General features: G+C 62.2%; 4 protein-coding genes and 1 long non-coding RNA gene across 10 annotated transcripts; 3 read left to right on the top strand and 2 right to left on the bottom strand.

Annotated features, from left to right (window-relative positions):
- Nucleotides 1-1548: 1548 nt before the first annotated feature.
- Nucleotides 1549-6673, bottom strand: LOC116436376. Of its 2 annotated transcripts, XM_032093439.1 has the most exons (6): nucleotides 6235-6673; nucleotides 4447-4515; nucleotides 3865-3953; nucleotides 3420-3542; nucleotides 3219-3326; nucleotides 1549-2743 (listed from the first exon to the last, which is right to left on the bottom strand). In XM_032093439.1, the coding sequence occupies exons 1-5, from the start codon at nucleotides 6563-6565 to the stop codon at nucleotides 3243-3245; spliced, it is 696 nt and encodes a 231-aa protein (XP_031949330.1). In that variant the 5' UTR covers nucleotides 6566-6673; the 3' UTR covers nucleotides 1549-2743; nucleotides 3219-3242. The 2 variants fall into 2 exon arrangements, with proteins under 2 accessions (XP_031949330.1, XP_031949329.1); XM_032093438.1 differs by having other exon boundaries at nucleotides 1549-3326.
- Nucleotides 6674-6796: 123 nt separating this feature from the next.
- On the top strand, nucleotides 6797-8711 carry LOC116436377. The gene is made up of 2 exons (XR_004236991.1): nucleotides 6797-6863; nucleotides 8511-8711. It is a non-coding gene; the product is annotated as an uncharacterized LOC116436377 (long non-coding RNA).
- A 257-nt stretch (nucleotides 8712-8968) lies between these two features.
- Nucleotides 8969-11978, top strand: APH1A (aph-1 homolog A, gamma-secretase subunit). 4 transcript variants are annotated; one of them, XM_032093428.1, is made up of 7 exons: nucleotides 8969-9686; nucleotides 10096-10254; nucleotides 10483-10556; nucleotides 10673-10795; nucleotides 10873-11031; nucleotides 11185-11308; nucleotides 11455-11978. In XM_032093428.1, the coding sequence occupies exons 1-7, from the start codon at nucleotides 9043-9045 to the stop codon at nucleotides 11456-11458; spliced, it is 1287 nt and encodes a 428-aa protein (XP_031949319.1). In that variant the 5' UTR covers nucleotides 8969-9042; the 3' UTR covers nucleotides 11459-11978. The 4 variants fall into 4 exon arrangements, with proteins under 4 accessions (XP_031949319.1, XP_031949318.1, XP_031949320.1 ...); XM_032093427.1 differs by having other exon boundaries at nucleotides 8977-9686; nucleotides 10873-11000; XM_032093429.1 differs by having other exon boundaries at nucleotides 9487-9618; nucleotides 10873-11000.
- Nucleotides 11979-12153: 175 nt separating this feature from the next.
- CA14 (carbonic anhydrase 14) lies at nucleotides 12154-15221 on the bottom strand. 2 transcript variants are annotated; one of them, XM_032093435.1, is made up of 11 exons: nucleotides 14945-15221; nucleotides 14796-14816; nucleotides 14000-14179; nucleotides 13790-13932; nucleotides 13278-13373; nucleotides 13138-13204; nucleotides 12892-13049; nucleotides 12691-12730; nucleotides 12570-12590; nucleotides 12417-12501; nucleotides 12154-12319 (listed from the first exon to the last, which is right to left on the bottom strand). In XM_032093435.1, the coding sequence occupies exons 1-11, from the start codon at nucleotides 14994-14996 to the stop codon at nucleotides 12238-12240; spliced, it is 945 nt and encodes a 314-aa protein (XP_031949326.1). In that variant the 5' UTR covers nucleotides 14997-15221; the 3' UTR covers nucleotides 12154-12237. The 2 variants fall into 2 exon arrangements, with proteins under 2 accessions (XP_031949326.1, XP_031949325.1); XM_032093434.1 differs by having other exon boundaries at nucleotides 12691-12820; nucleotides 14945-15214.
- A 585-nt stretch (nucleotides 15222-15806) lies between these two features.
- CIART (circadian associated repressor of transcription) lies at nucleotides 15807-18291 on the top strand. Its single transcript, XM_032093678.1, has 5 exons — nucleotides 15807-16235; nucleotides 16741-17045; nucleotides 17269-17344; nucleotides 17429-17507; nucleotides 17600-18291. The coding sequence occupies exons 2-5, from the start codon at nucleotides 16812-16814 to the stop codon at nucleotides 17883-17885; spliced, it is 675 nt and encodes a 224-aa protein (XP_031949569.1). The 5' UTR covers nucleotides 15807-16235; nucleotides 16741-16811; the 3' UTR covers nucleotides 17886-18291.
- Nucleotides 18292-18497: the final 206 nt, after the last annotated feature.

Genomic DNA, 18497 nt, shown 5'->3' with positions numbered 1-18497 from the left:
ACACAGCTGGGGAATAGCCCGATTCCTAAAATCTGAGCTCCTCGTGGGGGGATAGATGAGACTCACATCCCACTCTGAGTGGATACTTGGGATTCGTATTCCCCTCGGGGTGCATATATGGGATTTATATTCCCCTCTAGTTGGATATATGTAATTTAGATCTCCCTGGGTGGATAGATGGGATTTATATCCCTATGGAAATTCTTTTCCTATTTAAAATGAATGAATGTTTCTCTATTGAAGCTTTTCTCCTGGAAAATGATCCTTGAAAAGAGCCTGCGAGCCGCCAACATCCCTCATGCCCAGGCAGGACAATTCTGGGACAAGCAGTTCCAAATATTTACATGTTGACTCTTTTAACTTTGGAGGCACAAGTAACCGGAGGCATTTTGGCAACTTGGTGACAGAATTAAAAAAACACAAAAACCAACAACCCAACATGGGAATCTCGGGTTTGTTCCGGCTTTGTGTAAACTCCATGGAGAAAATATTTCCTGTTTCAGGATCAAATGTGGAGAGGTCAGCCAAGGACTTTGTCTTGTATTTTAGAAAAGGGTTAAAAATGGGGTTGGAAAGGCCAGATATTGTGGATTCGGGAATGGAGGAAAAATGGGAGAGGTAAGGAGAAGCAGGTGAATGATTATCTACTTGTGTTCCGGATCCACAGGATGTGGATGGAAACAGTTCCTGTTCTCCACAGTGGAGCTGGAAAGGCTGACCTGAGGTCCGTGTTGATGGACAATAATCCATCAGTGGTGAGGATGAGAAGTTGGGAATTCACCGAGGGAAGACAAGAACTTGGGAATATTAAATGCAGGAGAGCAGCCCCAGCCCCCATCCCTAACTGCCTAAATCTGCGCAAAATCACCTTCACAGGTCACTAAACAGGGTGTTTGCAGGCCTGGAGCCGGTTCCCTCCTCACTGCTGGCTCTGGGTGGCTCTTCCCTGACTGTGTTTCTGTGTCCCTCACTGGTGCTTTTGGGGCTGAAACCCAAAAATAGCCCTCGTGGGCTGCGGCGCCCCCGGGACGTCGCTCCCGGATTGTGGGAGCTGTGCTGGGAGCAGGTGCGGCAGGATTTGGCGCCGGGATGGTTTGATAAGGAGCTGCTGGAAAACGCCAGAGACCTTGAGAGCTTTCTGCATGCTTCCTGCCGGGAGGTAGCTGGGAAAGGTTCTCACAACTGCAGGGAAAATCCTCTTGGCGTTAAAGCTGCTTATGCCGGCGGTTTGCTGGGAAAGCTGGGTGGCTGCTCATGGAGACGGTGGCTGTGGAGCCACCACCACCCTCCGAGTGGGGGGAAAAAATCTGGGAAAGGAGCTTGTGAAAGAGCCAGGAGGATGGTGTCGTTTTGGGACTGAAGGGGTCTGGGTGAATATTCCCAGCTTTGGGAGCAGGGAGGGCATGTCCAGCTGTCCATCCCTGGTGTGGTTGTGTCAGGACATCCCAGTCCCGAAACACCACTGGAAGGTGAGAATTGGGTCGGGAAGGTTTGTACCTGGAGGATTTGCTCTGGAAGGGAGCGATACAATTCATAGTTAAGCCGGGGTACAACAAACCGGTTTATTTTCCGTGTCTGCATTAGAGGGATGGTTTTTAGGAATAAACTCATAACCTTCATCCACATCTTTTATTTTCCTTTAATTGCTTTTTACTCCACTCCAGGGTTGGAAATCTCACTGCTGTTTGATCCTAAATAATTTTCCGGGGCGTTCTTGGCTTTTTTCAATCCACCTTTATGGCAGCACAGAGCCAGGAGGTGGCACTGCCAGGCAGCGCATCCGGGCTCGCTCCTCCGGCCGCTTCTGAACCCGTTTCGAGCCTTTCAGCTTCCCTAGGAAAAAAAACTCTTCTTCTTTCCGAGGCTGGGGGCCTGGGTAATCTGTGAATGGTGGGACAGGCAGGGGCTGGCCCCGCTGCTCCGTGCGTGCAGAGGAGGTGAGCGAGATGGGTGGTGCGTGCTCTGGCGCTTCGGGACATTCTCCCGGGGTCTGGGAGGTGTCTGGAGGGAGCCAGGGGCTCTGGGCACTGTGACCACCGTGAAGCTCCTGTTGGCTTGACTCACCATCCCTTGGCTTGACTCAGCCTCTTTTGTCTTGTGGGGTTACCTGGGTATGCCTGGGCCAGTTTTCCATCCCTTCTTCCTCTTCCAAGGAAAAGCAGCATAGGCACCGAGCGTGGAATCACGCTCCTTTCCCCCCAAGAGGAGTTTAACTCCCATTTCTCGACCAAAGTCACCCATTTCTGCAACAGATTGCTCTCCGTGGGGGGGGTTGGGGTGGCGGGACATTTTCTGGTCCAGCGTCTCATCGCACCCAGATATTGCGGGCGTTTCTGGAGAATAAACGGTGCAAAGAGCGATGTGGAAGGAGCAAAGCTGGAAGCTCGTGGCTGGGTTTAGAGGCTCGAGATGATCCTTCTGATGGGACAAGCGCTGCACGCGCTGTTTGTGTTTGTTATTCCAGTCCTGGTGGTGGTTAGGAATTATTTACCATGAGAGACCGTGCACCGAGTGTTGGGGGTTTTATTGGCAGAGGTTCTTATTTACAGCAGAATCCGAGGAAATAGGAGAGGACTGAGGCCTTGCAGAGCTCTCCGTGTTCGTGCCACGGGGCGGCACCGTCCCTCCAGCAAAACCTTTGGACACAAAGTCACGGCGCTTCTGGAACGGAGGCAGCGCCTCGTGGAGAGGATGCCGTTGTCGACGCCTGACAGTGTCCTGGTCACCATCCCAGCCGCCGTGTCTGGAACAAGGGAAAAGCTGAGGAAGTTCCCGCGTGTGGCGGGAGGGGGGTCGGCGTTTCCTGGGATGTTGGAGAGCTTCAGCTGTGGGAAAATGTCGGGCAGGTGGGACGGAGCTGTGGAGGAACCTGGGCAGGAGGGTGGAACCAGCTGGTCTGTGAGGTTCATCCCAACCCAAACCATTGCAGGGTTTTATGGAATGGGGGATTTGGGTGGATGAGCAGCGGGAGGTGCCTGGTTGCTTGCACCCTTGAAGGTCCCATTGAATGCCAAGAGGTCATTGGGAAAACGCCCTGGAAAGCCTCTGCAGGCCATCAGTGGCGATCAGAGCTGCTGGTGGGTTCCCTGGCTTCGCAGCTGGGTGCCTGGAAGGGTTTGTTATCTTTCCATTGCTTTGGAAAGTTGCTGCTTCAGAAAGAATTGGATTTCCCTGGGTTAAAGGACATGCTTTGAGTGAGTGTTGAAATCCCAGAGTACCTTGGGTGGAGGAGGCTGGGGGGGTCATAGCAGGAGACCCAGGAAGCTGAGGAGGACGATGAGGCTGAGGTGGCATTGCAGGGACGATCCAAATGACTCCTGGGAGTCCTGGTGGGTCAAGGAAAACAAATCAGTCCCAAAGTCCCACATTTTAATGTGCTGAAAACCCGTGGCAGAACTCATGAGCTGACAAGCACCCACCTGACTGTCCTCAGCATCCCTGGAATCCCCTGGAGCATTTGTATCTGGTCTTCCTGAAATCTTGGTGGTGGAATTCTCTTCTGGAAACAACTTATCCCAGTCCACTTCTCCAAGGGTGCTTGTCTGGATGTGGAGAAAAATAAATAACGTGGTAAGTAACAGCATAGGATTAACTCCTATGCAGACAGATCGCTCTTTGGGATGGGTTTGATAGTGTTTAATTGGGAAAACAAGGAATTTCCCACAGCTTCTGTGCAAGCTGGAAAAATAAATCCCAACTCAAACCATTCCATGATTGCTGTTCATGGATGCTCTGCTCAAACTCACTGGAGTTGTTCTGGGGTCTAAAAATCAGCAGGTTTTATCCATTTATTTTTCCTTGTGGCAGAGATTTGGGTGAGGAAAACCTGTTTTTTAGGGGAATACCAAGAGGAACCCAGCTCACCTCGTATGAATCCAACTCGTACACGTACGTGGCGGGGGTTGCCGTGATGTTGTCGTAGTAATAATCTTCTGTGGAGTAATAGTAGTTGCCTGGAATGGAAACAGCTCCCGGTGAGGTGGCACTATGGGGGCTGGGGACACCTATCCAGCATGGGAGGGATGAGTCCCTCCTCCATGTCCTGGGTTGTGATCGCCCAGCTTTTCCCCTCTGAACAGCCAGTGGAACTCCAATTAATCTGAACAACCTGGATAAATCCCTGGAAGTGTTCACGGCCAGGTTGGATGGGGCTTGCAGCAGCTTGGGCTGGCGGAGGTGTCCCTGCCCATGGCAGGGGGTGACATGAAAGTCTTTAGGGTCCCTTCCCACCCAATCTGTTCCATGAACCCATGGAACCTGAATGACGGTCAGTGCAGAGGACTCAATTCAGTCGCTTCTCAGCGCCTTTCCGTGGGCAAAGCCTCATCTCCCTGCCTGCAAGAGGCTGGATGGAGACTCCCACAGCCTTCCCAGCCCCGGTTATCCCAACTCCCTCCCGTGGCTTGTGGAAAATGGTAAAAATGCTTTTAAAAAGGCATTTCTCACTTAAATGAGCCATGTAGTCGTATAAATCCTGTGCGATCTCCTCCACGTCATCTTCGACCTCCGCCTTCCCTGAAAGCAAAGGAACAACACGCGGATCATCATGTGGAGCCTCGGGTCGAGCCGTGGGCGCGGGGTCGTGTGAAGTTTCATTGATTTATTGGTGCTTTGGGCAAAACCCATTTCCTGTGGGAGGGATGGATTTACAACGTGACCCGTAATTAGATCCCAGCTAAAGGTGTGGGAGGTCAGAGCAGAGCTGGGGTTTTCCTTCATTTCTGGGTATGGATGTGCCGGAAGCGAGAGATGCCGTGATGGGGATGGAGCCTCTGGCTGTGCTTCTGCAGCCCAGACCCAGAGCCGGGGTGGATCTCCCTTTGGGATGAGCCGCTCATCCAGGATCCGGCTGCTCCAGCGCCTTTGACTGTGGAGCTGCCAAGGGCCCAGAAGGGACCCTCATGTTTCCTTAGGGCTGAGCCACTATAAATAAATTCTGACCCATGTGACATTGTCACAGTTGGAGCGAGTGGCTCATTCCCTATCCCAAACAAAGGTTCTGTGGGTTTTCATGGTTTTTGGGAGGATTCTTTAAAGCAAATTAATCGGGAATGTTCGAATCGAATCTAATAGTCACAGATTAGTACACTAAGATACTCATGGAATAATGAGATACCTTTATAGTTTGATAGTTTGATATTCATTTTTAGTCATAAATAATTATAATATTGTCATTATAAGTTACACCATTAATGGCTGGACTGATGCCTTCAGTCATGCCCAGGGCCAGCTGCAGCTCCAGGTCCCTTTCCAAACCCTCCCACTTCTTCCTCTCATATTCCTGACTTTCCCAGTACCGGCAAAGCCTGGGGGAGAAGCCCGTGTCCCAGAATTCTCGTTGGGGAATTCTCTGGAAACTGACCGAGACTGGAGAATCCAGGGCGGGATCGGGGCTCTGCCAAACGCCTCGACCTGTCCCACTCCCACCCTGAGCTTTCGGGGAAATTTGGACCGAAACTGGGACCTGCCCACCCACCCCCGCTCCTTCTCGTGCTCATCCTTGGAAAACGCTCCGGCAGTGCCGAACTCGGGCTCTGGGGCACGTTATCCTGTGCGCGGAGCTTTCCCACAAACCCTTCCGAGTTGGCTCTTGTATTTGCGTTGGAGTCACACTAAGAATAATTGGGCAACTGTATCCCGAAAAGAGCTTCCAGCTGGGAATCCCCTCGCCTGATGTTTCACGTTTGGGTCCGTTCCTTCGGTGAAGAGAAGGAGAAGGAGGAGAAAGAGGAAGGCTCTTGGCACGGCAGAGATGCAATTTCCAGTCCCCTCAGCAGCCGGTGCTGCTCCGTATCCCACCTTCCCAGAGGTGGGGGATTATCATGCTCATCCCTAAGCAGCTCCAGGTTGGGGTTTTCCTCCCAAAATACCCTGATTCCACTCTTTCCCATCTACAAACTGCCCACGTAATTCTCAGGAAATCCTGTTGGGTTTTTTTCTCTGTCTCCTAATAGCTCCCAGCTGGAGTTTGCGAACGATTTGAACACAATGCGGGAAACATTCACTATCCCACTGTTCTCCAAGCACAGGCTTCATGGAACCTTTAGTAATTACATCGTGTTTTCCCGGCGTTTCTTTCCCTGCAGCCCCCTTTCAGCCCAACATCTTTCAGCCCCCAGACCCCCCCCCCCCCCAGTGCCCCGCGGCATCCCAGGAGCGTGGGAATAATCAGAGCAGCGAGCTAAAATCAAATTGCCCTTGGAAAACCCTGTAAGAGCCGGGGAGCGCATTTACCGGGTAAGGAGTGAAGGACCAGGAGCACCGCGATGCAGAAGTTCATCGTCCTCCGTTGGGTGTCGGCTGCCGGAGCGGCTCCGCTCCTGCTCCGCGGGACCTTCCCGAGGGGACCGGAGGCAGGAAATGACTCGGGCGGTTGAGCCGAGCAGCCTCCTCGGCAGCGCGGGTTGTGCCCGGGCTGTGCCCGGTGCTGCAGCGGAGCCGCGCTGAGCGCGTCCTGTGCTCCGGCGGGGGAAGTTTCCCGCTGCAGAGGCGTTTCGGGTGGCCGAATTGCAAATCTGGGGAAGTTTTCCCCGGGGAGGGTTAGTGCCGCTGGATGCGTTCTCATATGGAGGGAGGATGGTTTTGATTACGTTCTAACGGAGCAAAGCAGAGCTATAAATAGCAAATTCTTCTGGGAGAGAAGGCAGAAATGCTGACTGGGAGCCAGAGTCAGTCCTGACTTCCCGTAAAATCTTGGGGGATTTTCTTGTCTTGGCTTCATTTCCCCGTACCGTGCCTCAGTTTCCCCATCAAGAGGAAGAAACGTGAGCAGTCATAGATTTATCTTATTTTATAGTGGGTGAAAACACCCTGGGGAGGAGAAGCCGACAGCGGAGCTCCTGCGAGGAGCCGGCGGGATCCAGGTGGGAACTGGTGCAGACTGAAGGGGGAAGGAAAAGGGGAAGCGAAGGAGACAGAGATGAATAAGGTGATGAAAAATCAGTATTTTGGTGACTCTTGGAAATGGAGGTTATAAAACCAGGAAAGAGCAAGATGAGTCTTGGATGGTCCAGGAGGAGCTGTGTTTTGGGGCGCAGGGCCATGGAATGGGTTGGGAGTGACCAAAAAGTTTGTCTCATCTCCTGTTGATTTTAAAACAAGGATTTCTGTAGATTTTAAGGAATCTGATCGATTTTAAGCCAAAAATTCCCCAAAGCAGACTTTTTTTCCTACCAAGAGTGAACCCAAGTGAAGAACTTCTTCAGCGCATCCCAAAGCCAATTCCCAGCCTCCCTGGGCTTCTCTGTGCTTTGCAGAAGGAGCTTCTCCCGTCCGTAGGGAGATGCTTGGCAAAGGGTTAAGTGCCAAGGAATGCCGAGCAGGAAGTGAATCTCTTCAAACCCTCCTCTCCACAAGACCCTCCTCTCCCTCCTCCACAAAAATAACATCGAAACTCAAAAGTCCCAACCCAAGCAGAAATCTGAACTCGTTGTGAAGAATCCCGCCAGGGCTCAGCCGGGAGGCACTGGGGGAGCGCGGGAGGGTTAAAAGATCATGGGATTAGAGGAATGGGGAGGGAAGGGGCGAGGAAGGTCCGTGAGGATGGTTATGGCTTATCCGATGGGTGGGTGGGGCTGAAGGGACAAACGCTTGGCGTGGGAGCTGGGAGTCAGGATTCAGCGGGGTCTGCTGGCTCAGGGCTGGGAATGACCCTTCAGGACTGGGTGTGATGTAAGACTTGCAAAAATTGGGAAAAGATTGGGAAAGCTTGGAGAACCCACTAAGGGACCTGGATAAAATGTGCCATAAGGTGGTAAAAGGGGGAAACAGCTGCTCTTCCCTGGCTGTGACCAGCTGGAACATCCCAGCAGCATCCTGCATCCCAGGTGCAGATCCCGAATTGTGTTTCTGGATGGAAAAGGAAACCACTCTATTTTCGCTCCGTTTTTTTTTTTCTTTTCCCCTTTTTTTCTTACCGATTCTTCACATCTGGCACCAGGGAGCAAGCCCATTGCAGCCACAGAAAGGAGCCAAACCAAGGGCTTTTCCATCTCCCGTCCCAAAACCTTGTTTCCTGTTCCCTAAATCCCTATTTTGCTCAATCTTTCTGCTTTTACATCTTTATTTTTTAATTATTAAAGTTTTTGTGCCAAAATCCAACAGTAAAATCTGCCACAACAGCAGAGCAGCAAGGGAGGGAAAACTTAACATGTGAACCAAAACAGAGGGGAAAAGGAAGGAAAAGGAGAAAAAAAGAAGGGAGAAGGAGGCTCCTGGTTCCTGCCGTGCTGAGGGGGCTGCATCCCAGGGATGCTCTGGGCATCCAGAGCCTGGTGCCGTGTCGGGGAATTCAGTCCAAGGAGGAAGGTGCAGATGAAGTCAGCGGTTCTCGGATGCGTTGTGTCATTTCCCAGATTTAATAGGCGGAAGCAAAACAAGAAGGGAAATTAATGCAACGCAGCCGGTAGCTCCGGTTCTTCCCTGAACAATGCCTCGTGCCCAGGAGGTGGCATTCGCAGAATTCCTGCGGAAGAGGCTGGAGGGGACATTGTTTGGAGTTTTCCTTGCAGGAGACGTGAAGGTGGATGAAAAATCCGACCCCTCATGGCACCAGTGCCCAGCGCTCCCTGCGGCACCATCAGTCCAGAGGGAGGGGGAATGAGCTGCCCATCCCATGGGATTCCGGAGGGAGGGGCTTTGGAGCCGGCCAGGCTGTTCTTGCTGGACGATGGAATGTTTATAGTCTAAATAAAGTTTTCCTGCTCTTCCCAGCTCTTCTGTAAACAGCGGCGGTGGGGGACAGAATCAGAATGGGAGCTGTGAGGGGCTTGGAATAGAGGAAAATGCCGGTTTAAAGAGGAATTCCTTGAAAAGAGAGGAGAGGAGAGGAGAGGAGAGGAGAGGAGAGGAGAGGAGAGGAGAGGAGAGGAGAGGAGAGGAGAGGAGAGGAGAGGAGAGGAGAGGAGAGGAGAGGAGAGGAGAGGAGAGGAGAGGAGAGGAGAGGAGAGGAGAGGAGAGGAGAGGAGAGGAGAGGAGAGGAACTGGGAGTGGGTGATACTGGGGACAGGTGACCCTGGCGATGGGTGACCCTGCGGACAGGTGATGCTGGGCACAGACCGTGTCAGGCTGTCCCCGCGGTGTCCCGCAGTGCCGCCACTGTCCCGGGTGTCCCCGCGGTGTCTCGGGTGTCCCCGCTGTCCCGAGTGTTCCCGCTGTCCCGGCTGTCCCCGCTGTCCCGGCTGTCCCGGCTGTCCCCGCTGTCCTGGGTGTCCCGGCTGTCCCCGGCCCGGGACTGGTCCGACGCCCCGGCCCGGTCCTACCCCCGGGACTGGTCCTACCCCCGGGACTGGTCCGACCCCCGGTACTGGTCCGACCCCCGGCCCGGTCCTACCCCCGGGACTGGTCCGGCCCCCCGGGACTGGTCCTACCCCCGGCCCGGTCCGACCCCCGGCCCGGTCAGACCCTCGGCCCGGTCCTGTCCCCCCACCGCGGGGGTCTCCGGGCCGGCAGGGGGCGGTTGGTCGGGTCCTCCCGGCCGGCAGGGGGCGCGGTGCCCGCGGCCGCCATGGGCGCCGCCGCGTTCTTCGGGTGCGCCGCGATCGCGTTCGGCCCCGCGGCCGCGCTCGTGCTGCTGACGGTGGCGGCGGAGCCGCTGCGCGTCCTCGTGCTGGTGGCGGGGTGAGCCGGGGCGGCCCGAGAGCGGCGCTGAGGGGCCCGCTGGGGAGGCCGGGAGCCCGTTGCGGGAGGTCTGAGAGGCCTTTGGGGGATGCGCTGAGGGGCCGTCGGCGGGCCTGGGAGAGCCCTGGGGGACGCTGGGTGCTGGTGGTGCCGGGGGCGGCTGAGGGAGCTGCTCTCGGAGTGAGGGAGCCCTGGGTGCTGGTGGTGCCGGGGGCGGCTGAGGGAGCTGTTCTCGGAGTGAGGGAGCCCTGGGTGCTGGTGGTGCCGGGGGCGGCTGAGGGAGCTGTTCTCGGAGTGAGGGAGCCCTGGGTGCTGGTGGTGCCGGGGGCGGCTGAGGGAGCTGCTCTCGGAGTGAGGGAGCCCTGGGCTGAGGGGGCAGCACTGGCGCCGCTGGGCGCTCCCAGCCCGGCTGTACCGAGCAGCTCTGCCCGATGCCGGTGCCCGGAGCGCCAGCCGGGTGTCCCGTTTTCCCCCCAGGGCGTTTTTCTGGCTGCTGTCGCTGCTCGCGGCCTCGCTGCTCTGGTTCGTGTCGGTGCAGCTCAGCGGGCGGGAGGACGCGGCGCTGCTGCTGCTCGGGGCCGTCGCCGCCGTGCTGCTGCAGGAGCTCTGCAGGTTCGCCTGCTTCAAACTGCTCAAGTAAGAGCCCGCCCGGGGGCCCGGGGAGCTGTGCCGGTGGCTGGGGTTGTCCCAGGGGTTGGGGGAGCCAAAGCAGATGTTGGGGCTCTGTGTCCAGAGCAACCCCACCCAGTCTGTTCCCTGTTAAACCCCGGGAATGAGCCGTCTCTCCTCGCCCGGCGCTGGCCCGTGCCTCTCCCTTCCCCTCTCCCGTGGGATGGGGCTCACGCTCTCTCTCTGGCGGGGCAGGAAGGCAGATGAAGGGCTGGCGACCCTCAGCGAGGATGGGAGGTCCCCGATCTCCCTGCGGCAGATGGCTTACGGTGAGCAGACCCCCGGCGCCGGGTGCTGCATCCAACTCTCCTGCCCTTCCCTGAGCCCACCAAGCCCGGGGCTGTGGAGGCCGCGGGGGCTCCCCTGACCCCCGGCTCCCCTCCAGTGTCCGGGCTCTCCTTCGGCATCATCAGTGGCATCTTCTCCATCGTCAACATCCTAGCGGACTCCAGCGGGCCGGGCACCGTCGGGATCCATGGGGATTCCCCGTACTACTTCATCACCTCCGGTGAGGTCCGGGGACACGGCAGGGAGTAGAAGGAGGAGGAAGGCTCTGGCTCTGAGGCTTCGTGTCTCTCCCCACAGCCTTCCTCACCATGGCCCTGGTACTGCTCCACACCTTTTGGGGCGTCATCTTCTTCGACGCCTGTGAGCGGCGCCACACCGGGGGCCTGGGGCTGGTGGTGGGCGGCCACCTGCTCGCCTCAGGGCTGGTGAGTCCTGGGGGTCCCCGGGCTGGAGGAGGTCAGTGAAGGATTTGGGGGGCACGCGGGGGATTTGGGGGCACACAGCTCAGCAGGGGTTCAAGGTGGGTTTCCACAGGACTGGGCACTCCTTTCCCTGCCATGGCTGTTTGGAGGGGTCAGGAAGGTGTGACCCGCCTCTCTGTGTCCCCAGACCTTCCTGAACCCGTGGTACGAGGCCAGCCTGGGCCCCATCTTCATCCTCACGCTCTGCACCGGCCTCTGGGCCTTCCGCACTGCTGGCGGCTCCTTCCGCAACATCCTCAAGTGCCTCTCCTGTAAGGGGGGGCCGGGGTGTCACTTCTGGGGGCTGGGGGGGCCAGAGCTGCTGGGATGGCTCTTGTTGGACGGGGGTCACGTTCCCGGGGGCTTCCATGAATCCCCAAACGACCCCCACCTTCAGAAGTGCCCCTTTGCCCCCCAGGTAAGCAGGAGCCCGAGGGCCGGGTCATGCTCTACTCGGCGCTGCAGGTGCCTCCCAAGGAGTGAGGGAGCCGTGGAGTTTGTGTCTGACCAGTGTTCCTGGGGGGCCTTTGGGGTCTGACTGATGCTCCCAGGAGACTCTGGGGTCTGACCAGGTCTGACCAGGTCTGACCAGTGCTCCTGGGGGATTTGGGGTCTGACCACCACCCCCTTCCCTTTGTTCCCAGATTCTGGTACACCTTTCCTTCAGTTTGAGGCTCTGGGCAAGGCAGGGTGGGCCAGATGCCCTGGGGGAAGTCCAGGCCTGGGGAACTCAGGGCAGCACCCCCCATTCCCTCGTGTTTGTCGCCCTGGGGGGGTCCCTACCCCTGGTGCAGCCACTGGTGCTGGGGGTGATGCTCTGGGGTGGGGGGCAGCGGGACTGGGGTGCTCTGCTCTCCTCACCCCTGTTCAGCTCCCAGGGGGGTTGGAGGTGCAGCGGGGGTTAAATTATTTTTCGATTCAGAGTAAAATCCTTTTACAAGAGCACGGGACACTGTGGCTGCTGGGGAGAAGGGGAGGGGGAGAGGGGTCGCTCCCCCCATCGTGCTCTGCTCCAGCCCTGGGGGGCACCCAGGGGGTCCTGGTTTCTCGGGGGTGACAGGATCCAGCCCCAAAGCCCCTCAAAGGCCCCCACTCCCTCCCCACAAAGAGCTACCAGGAGGGGGAAAGGGCTTTATTTGCAGTGGGGCTGCGGGCGGGGGGCTGGGGGACAGCGGGAGCCCCTCCCAGCCCAGCCCAGGGGTCAGTGGGAGGGTCCGGCGTCCATGGGGGAGCGGCGGGAGGAAGCCTTGAACACGACGTCCTGCGCCTGCGCCCGCCTCGCGCTGCCGGGGCAGAGAGCGGGGTGAGGGGGGAGTCTCTCCCTGGAGATCGGGGCCCCCGTGCTGCGGGGGTCCCTCTGAGGGCTGGGGGGGGTCTCACCGCATCCGCTTGGCCCCAAAGTGGACAGCGAGGAAGAGGCCGACGCAGCCGGCGACGGCGCCAAAGGTGATGGCGATGACCTCACCTGTGTGACACCGGGGGGTCAGGGGGGCCCGGGGGTGACCCCCCCGCCCAGTCCCGGCCTGGCCCTACCTGTGGAATATCCCTCTGGCTCTGTAAGGGAAAGGGCGGATCAGGACCAGCGCCTCGTGCCCGGCGAGGGCTCCAGGAGCCGTGGGAGGGTGCAGGGGGCCCTCCCCAGCCCTCCACTCACCCCTGGGGAAGGACGAGAGCACCAGGCGCTGGTTCAGCTCCTGCGGGGCCCGGAAATTGTCCACCAGGAGCTGGGGCTCCTCGGGCTCAGCCTCCTCCGTGGAGTAAAGGCTTCCCTGGAGCTGCTCCAGCTGGAAGGGGAAGGGGGCAGCGCTGGGGGCATGTTCGCCGAACGCGGGGGGTTCCCCAGAGCGGCTCCTACCTGTGCCCGGCTGATGCGGACGGGCTGCGGGAAGAGGCTCCAGAGCACGCTCTGGAAGCAGGGCGGGGTGGTCAGGGACCCGTTGTACCGGTAGTAGCGGTCCAGGTGCGTGGGCAGCAGGTCCCGGATGCTGAAGGACGGGATGGCCACGGTCTGCCCTGTGGGGGGGAGCAGTTGGGGGTGCCGGGAGGGGGATTTGGGGTCCCCCCCTGCCTTCTGCCTTTGCCACCCCCTCCCTCTCCTCACCTGTGTGGCGGATGCTGCCAAGGTGCCTCAGGATGTTGTCGTAGGCGGGGTGGGGGTCATCGCCCACCTGGGGGAGCGGGGGGGGGGGTCAGTGAGGGGCTGGGGGAGCCGGGGGGGCTCCGTGGGTGTGGGGTCCGTACCTCCAGGAGGACACCGAGCACGGCCAGCCCGCCGGGGTGCTGCTGCGCCGCGCTGGCGTCGGCAAAACGCTCGGCGTCGAAGTGCACCACGTGCATCTGCAGCACAGCGGGAACCCCCTGAGCCCCCTGCCCCAGCTCCCATCCCAGCATCTCTCGCAGTGCCCAGACCTGCTGCCCGCTCCCGGACCTGCTCCCACTCCCATTTCCCACCCGTTTTCTTCTGCACCCCATCCCCTCCCTGCACTCGTTTCCCATCCCTGGACCCATTTCCCTCACCACGACCCCTTTTCCATTCCCTGCAGCAAATTCCCGCAGTGCAAACCCATTTTCCACACTGTTCCCATGCTATTTCCCACACCGACACCCCTTCCCACAGCCATTTCCCACACAATTCCCATGCCACTTCCTTACCCCAGGCCGGTTCCCGTGCTCCTTTCCCACCCCATTCCTCAGCCATTTCCCGCCCCCAGACCCATTTTCGGAGCTGTTCCGTGGCCGGTGCCCGCCGGTACCTCGGCGGGGGCGCGGTGCCCGTCCAGCAGGTGCTCAGCGCCAGCGGCGTGGCCGGGCCGGCCCCAGTGGAAGTGCAGCTGCACGGCAGCGAAGGTGTGGGGCAGCCCCCGGAGCCGCAGGGACGGCGGCAGCGCCAGCACGGCTACGGGACAGGGGGTCAGCAGGGCTGGGACACCGGGGACTCCCCGGCTCTCCCGCCCGGCGCTCACCGGTGTGGCCGTTGTTGGCGAGGGTCAGGCGAGGGCTCTCGGGGCGCTCGTAGCCCTCGGGCTGCAGCGGCGGCAGGGACGGGTCCGGCTGCGCCCGTGCCGTGGCGATGTCGATGGGTGACTGCGCCCGGCCCCCGCACTCCGGGTGTCCCTCGTGCCAGTGCTGCTGCCCGTGGGGCCCTGAGGGGGACCGGAGCCCAGGTGGGACCCCCCCCCCCCCCTCACCCCGGGGGCTGCTTCACCCAGCGGGGCCCCGTGACCCAAAACGCCCTCGGGGCCTCCCGAACCGGGACACGGGTGACATTTCCGAGGGCCTCGTTAATCTGCTGGGGACATTTTTTCCGGCCGGGGGAGCGGGGACAAAGCCGAGCCTGCAGGGCCGGGGGGGCACCCATGGGTCCCCTGGGCCCGGCAGGATGGGGCTTAGCGGGATTTGGCCAGGGCCGGATCCTAATTGGATTTGGCAGCAGGAGCCTTATGTAAAGGAGCACAAAGGGACCATTGGAGCGAGGGGGGCGAGGGGGGGGGCAGGACGGGGAAAATGGGGGGCTGCACCCATTCCCCCCCCGCCTGTTTTAGGGGACCCAGGTGTGCAGGCAGGGGAGGGGGGGGTGTCACCCTCCCCACCTCCTGCCCATTTGGGGGGACCCAGGTGCCCAGGATCGAGAGGGGCCTGTCACCCATGCACCTCCCTACCTGCTGGGGACACCCATGTGAGCCCCGCAGCTCAGGGGGTGTGGGGGTGGTTTCGGGATGTGGGGATAAATGGGGGCTCCCTGGGTGGGGCCCCACTCACCCTCGTACGTCCAGTGGGGACCTGCGGGGGACAGCAGAGGCATTGGGGTGGGCGCTCGGCTGAGCCCCCTGGCCCGACATGGGGGCACTGGGGGGGCTGGGGCTGCACCCCAGAGCGGGATCTGCCAGGGGCACCCCGGGGGGACTCACCAGCGGGCAGGGCGGGGGCCAGGCCCCCGAGGAGCAGCAGCACACTCAGCATGGCGAGGGGCAAGGGGGGCCGGGTGCCACCGGCCCGGCCCTAAATACCCACCCAGGGGGACGGGCCCCCCCGGGGGGACGGGGAGGGCTGGAGGGGCCATGCCCGGGGTGTCGGGGTGTGGGGACGGTGGAGATGGGGCTGTGGGCTTCCAGGGGCTCTGGGGCTGCAATCTCTGGGCTTGTGGGGTGAGGGCTTTGTGGGACTGGGGTTTGGGGGACTCTGGGGGGCTCTGCGGGTTTGGGGGGCCTGAGGGGAGCCCCGGGCCTTGTGGAGGGTCGTGGGGTGGGGGCGTGGCGGCGGCTGGGGGTCACCCTGGGCCTCCTGTGGCGGGAGAGCCGGGCAGGGGGCTCTGGGCCCTGGGCGGGATTTGGGGGGCAGGTGGGGGGCTGGGGGGGGGTTCGGGTTGGGAGCGCGCGGGGGGAGCGGCGGGCAGACCCCGCACGCGCTGCCCTGGCCCCGCCCCCTCCCCGAGGAGCCCCGCCCCGCGGGCGGTCCCCACGCGCGAGCGCTGACGTCACGCGGGTCCCCGCCCCCACGTGAGGGCCCACGCGCCGCCCCGCCCCGGTTATGTAACGGCGGGGGGCGGGGCCACCGCGCCCATTGGCCGAGACGCGCCGTGGGACCGCCGCCCATTGGCTGCGGGCACGGGGGGCGGGGCCGGTGGGGCGGGGGCGGGGCCCGGGACCCCGCAGAGCCCCCCCGCCGCCCGCCAGGGGGCGCTGCCCAGCGCCGCGTGCCCCGCACCGCCGCGCGGGGGGGCGTGGCCATAGCCCCGCCCTCCGGCCAATCAGCGCGGGGCGGCGGCAGCGAGCCAACGGGAGCGAGGGGGCGGGGCCTCGCGGGGCGCAGCGGCCAATGGGAGCGCGGCGGGGCGGAGCCCAGACGGAGGCACGTGCGGCCGCGCACGTGTCCGCGTGGGGCCGCCGCGGGCGGGGCGGGACCGGGACCGGGACCGGGGACAGAGAGACCGGGACACCGGAACAGCGACAGCGGCACCGGGACAGCGACCCCGGCACCGGGACAGCGTTACCTGCTCAGGGACACTGACAGCGGCACGGGAAACGGGGACGGCGATACCAACAACGGCATCGGGACACCGGCACCGGGACAGGAACGGGGCCGGTGATACTGGAACAGTGATACCGGCACTGAGTCAGGGACGGGAGCAGCGACAGCGGCACCGGGGCACCGGCGCTGGGACTGGGACAGCGGCACCACCGCAGCTGCAGCCGGGAGCAGGTGGGACCCGGGGTGACCGGGGCCGGGGGTGGTCCCGGTGACGGGGCTGTGGGGTCCGCGGCTGAGTGGGGGGATCCGGGTCGTGGTCCCGGCGGCTCCCAGTGCGGGGGGGGGAGGGTCCCCTTCACGGGTGGGGCTCCTGCAGGGCGATCTCAGTCCCGGGGAGAGGGCGGCAGGCGATGGAGTGAAGGGAGCTGGTGGGGGGGTCCTGGGACTGGGCAGTCCCGGGGCCGGGGTGTGCCGGGGCTGGGGGAGGTGTCCTGGCACTGGGCAGTCCCGGGGCCGGGGTGTGCCGGGGCTGGGGGAGGTGTCCTGGCACTGGGGATGGTCCTGGGTGAGGGGTCCCTGCACCCCCACCCTGTCTGAGGAGATGCCAAACCTGCCCCCCCGGGCCCTGGGAGGTGTCACTGGGGGTGACACTCCCACGGGAGAACAAGGCAGTTCTTCATCTTCCATTTTTGCCCGATGTCGCCCCTTTTTTTCCCCGTTTCTCTCCCTCCTCCAGGCAGCCTCGGCCGGGTGACCCTGCTGGAGCGGAACCCAGGGAGAGGCTCCTCTGGGGGGACCACCCCCGCCATGGAGCCCCCCGCCCGCGCCTGCTCCTGCGGCTCCCCGGCCTCTGACAGCGAGGCCGAGGCCGGCAGCTCCCCGCGGAGCCCCCCCAAACCTGAGCGCGGCCGCAAGCGCCCGGGGGGGCTGGACCGAGCAGACCCTGAATCGCCGCCATCACCCCGCGGGGGGAAGCGTCCGCGGAAAGGAGAGGGGGGGGATGCCCCTCCCAACGACGGCGATCGCCTCTTCGCCCAAAAAGTGAGTTTTTGGCAGAAAACGAAGGGGCACCCCCAAAGATGGGAGGTGGGGGAGGGCTTGGTCCCCTAAAAAGATGCCTGGGTGTGCCTCAGTTTCCCCACGTGAAACGAGCGGGTGGGGATGAGCAGGATTCGGGGGCTGAGAGGGCAGTGCGTGGGGGGTGAGGGGGGATAAGAGGGTTGGGGGGTGCAGCCCAGTCACCCCCTCCTGCCCTTCCTCGCAGTGCCGGGAGCTCCGGGGCTTCATCCGGCCGCTGGCGGAGCTGCTGGAGGGGCTGCGCCGGGGCCGCTATGACAGAGGTGGGTTCCCCCCGCCCCCCCCATATTCCCCCCAGACACCCCTTTTCCCCTACGGAGAATTCACGTAATTTTGGGACTCCCCAGGGCTGAGCAGCTTCCAACAGAGCGTGGCCATGGACCGGCTTCAGCGGATCATCGGGGTCCTGCAGAAGCCAGAAATGGGGTGAGTGTGCCCCAGACGTCCCCGGGGGTGGGCACGGGGACACCCCCGTGGCTGCCCCCCCGCAGAGGGTGACAGGAGCTCTCTCCCCGCAGTGCCCGGTACCTGGGGACGCTGCTGCAGGTGGAGGCAATGCTGCGGCTCTGGTTCCCCCACGTCGCCCCCAAACCCGCGCTGGACCCGGCCCCCTCCGCGGCTCCCCCCCGCCGCCGCCCCCCCGCCGGCCCCCCCGGGGCTCCCCGGTGCTGCCGCCTGCCCGGGGACCTCCCCGGGGACCTCGCCCTCGCCGGCCCCGTGGGGATGGCGGGGTCGTTAAAGCAGCGGGGGTCCCCCCAGAGCCAGGCCAGGACCCCGGAGTCCCCCCCGGCGCCGGACGTGTGACGCCCCCCCCGGCTCGGGGGGGGGGGAAAATTTCTTCTGCATTTCTTGGTTTTGCCTTTTTTGATTGTTTTTTTTTACCGGTGGTCAGTGAGACCCGCGGGCGGGCGGGACTGACCGGGGGAGGCCCCGAACCCCCCCAGAAGCCCCAACCCCGGGGCGGCCGCGTGCCTTGGCCAGAGCGGAGCCCCCTCCCCGCGGGGGCTGGGCCCACCCGGGCTTGTGCCTTCCCCCCGCGGCGTGGGGCTGGGGGCGTGCATGGCCCCCCCAGAGCGCTGGTGGGCGGCTGAGGGCTGCGGACCCCGAGGGGTGGCGGCTGTCGGGGGCTGCGGCCCTCCCAAGCGGGGCTGTCCCACGGCCGGCCACGATGGAAGCAATAAACGCCGCGGGAGCGGCCGGGGCCACCCGGTGTCGTGTCCTCTGTGCCTTGGGAGGGCGGGGGGTGGGTTCCTGTCCCCGGGGCAGTCCCGTCCCCGGGGGGTTCAGAGCCGCCCCCAGCCCTTGGCGCTACTTCGTCCCCCTCCGCTGCGGGACTCCGAGGGCGCACGGTGCCTCCAGTCCCGGCTACGGCCAGGGCCGGCAGGAGGGAGAGGCCCGGGGCCCGCACGGGGCCCG

The sequence above is a fragment of the Corvus moneduloides genome, chromosome 29 (genome assembly GCF_009650955.1).
Source record: "Corvus moneduloides isolate bCorMon1 chromosome 29, bCorMon1.pri, whole genome shotgun sequence".
Lineage (NCBI taxonomy): Eukaryota > Metazoa > Chordata > Aves > Passeriformes > Corvidae > Corvus > Corvus moneduloides.
This window is presented reverse-complemented; position numbering and strand designations above follow the sequence as displayed.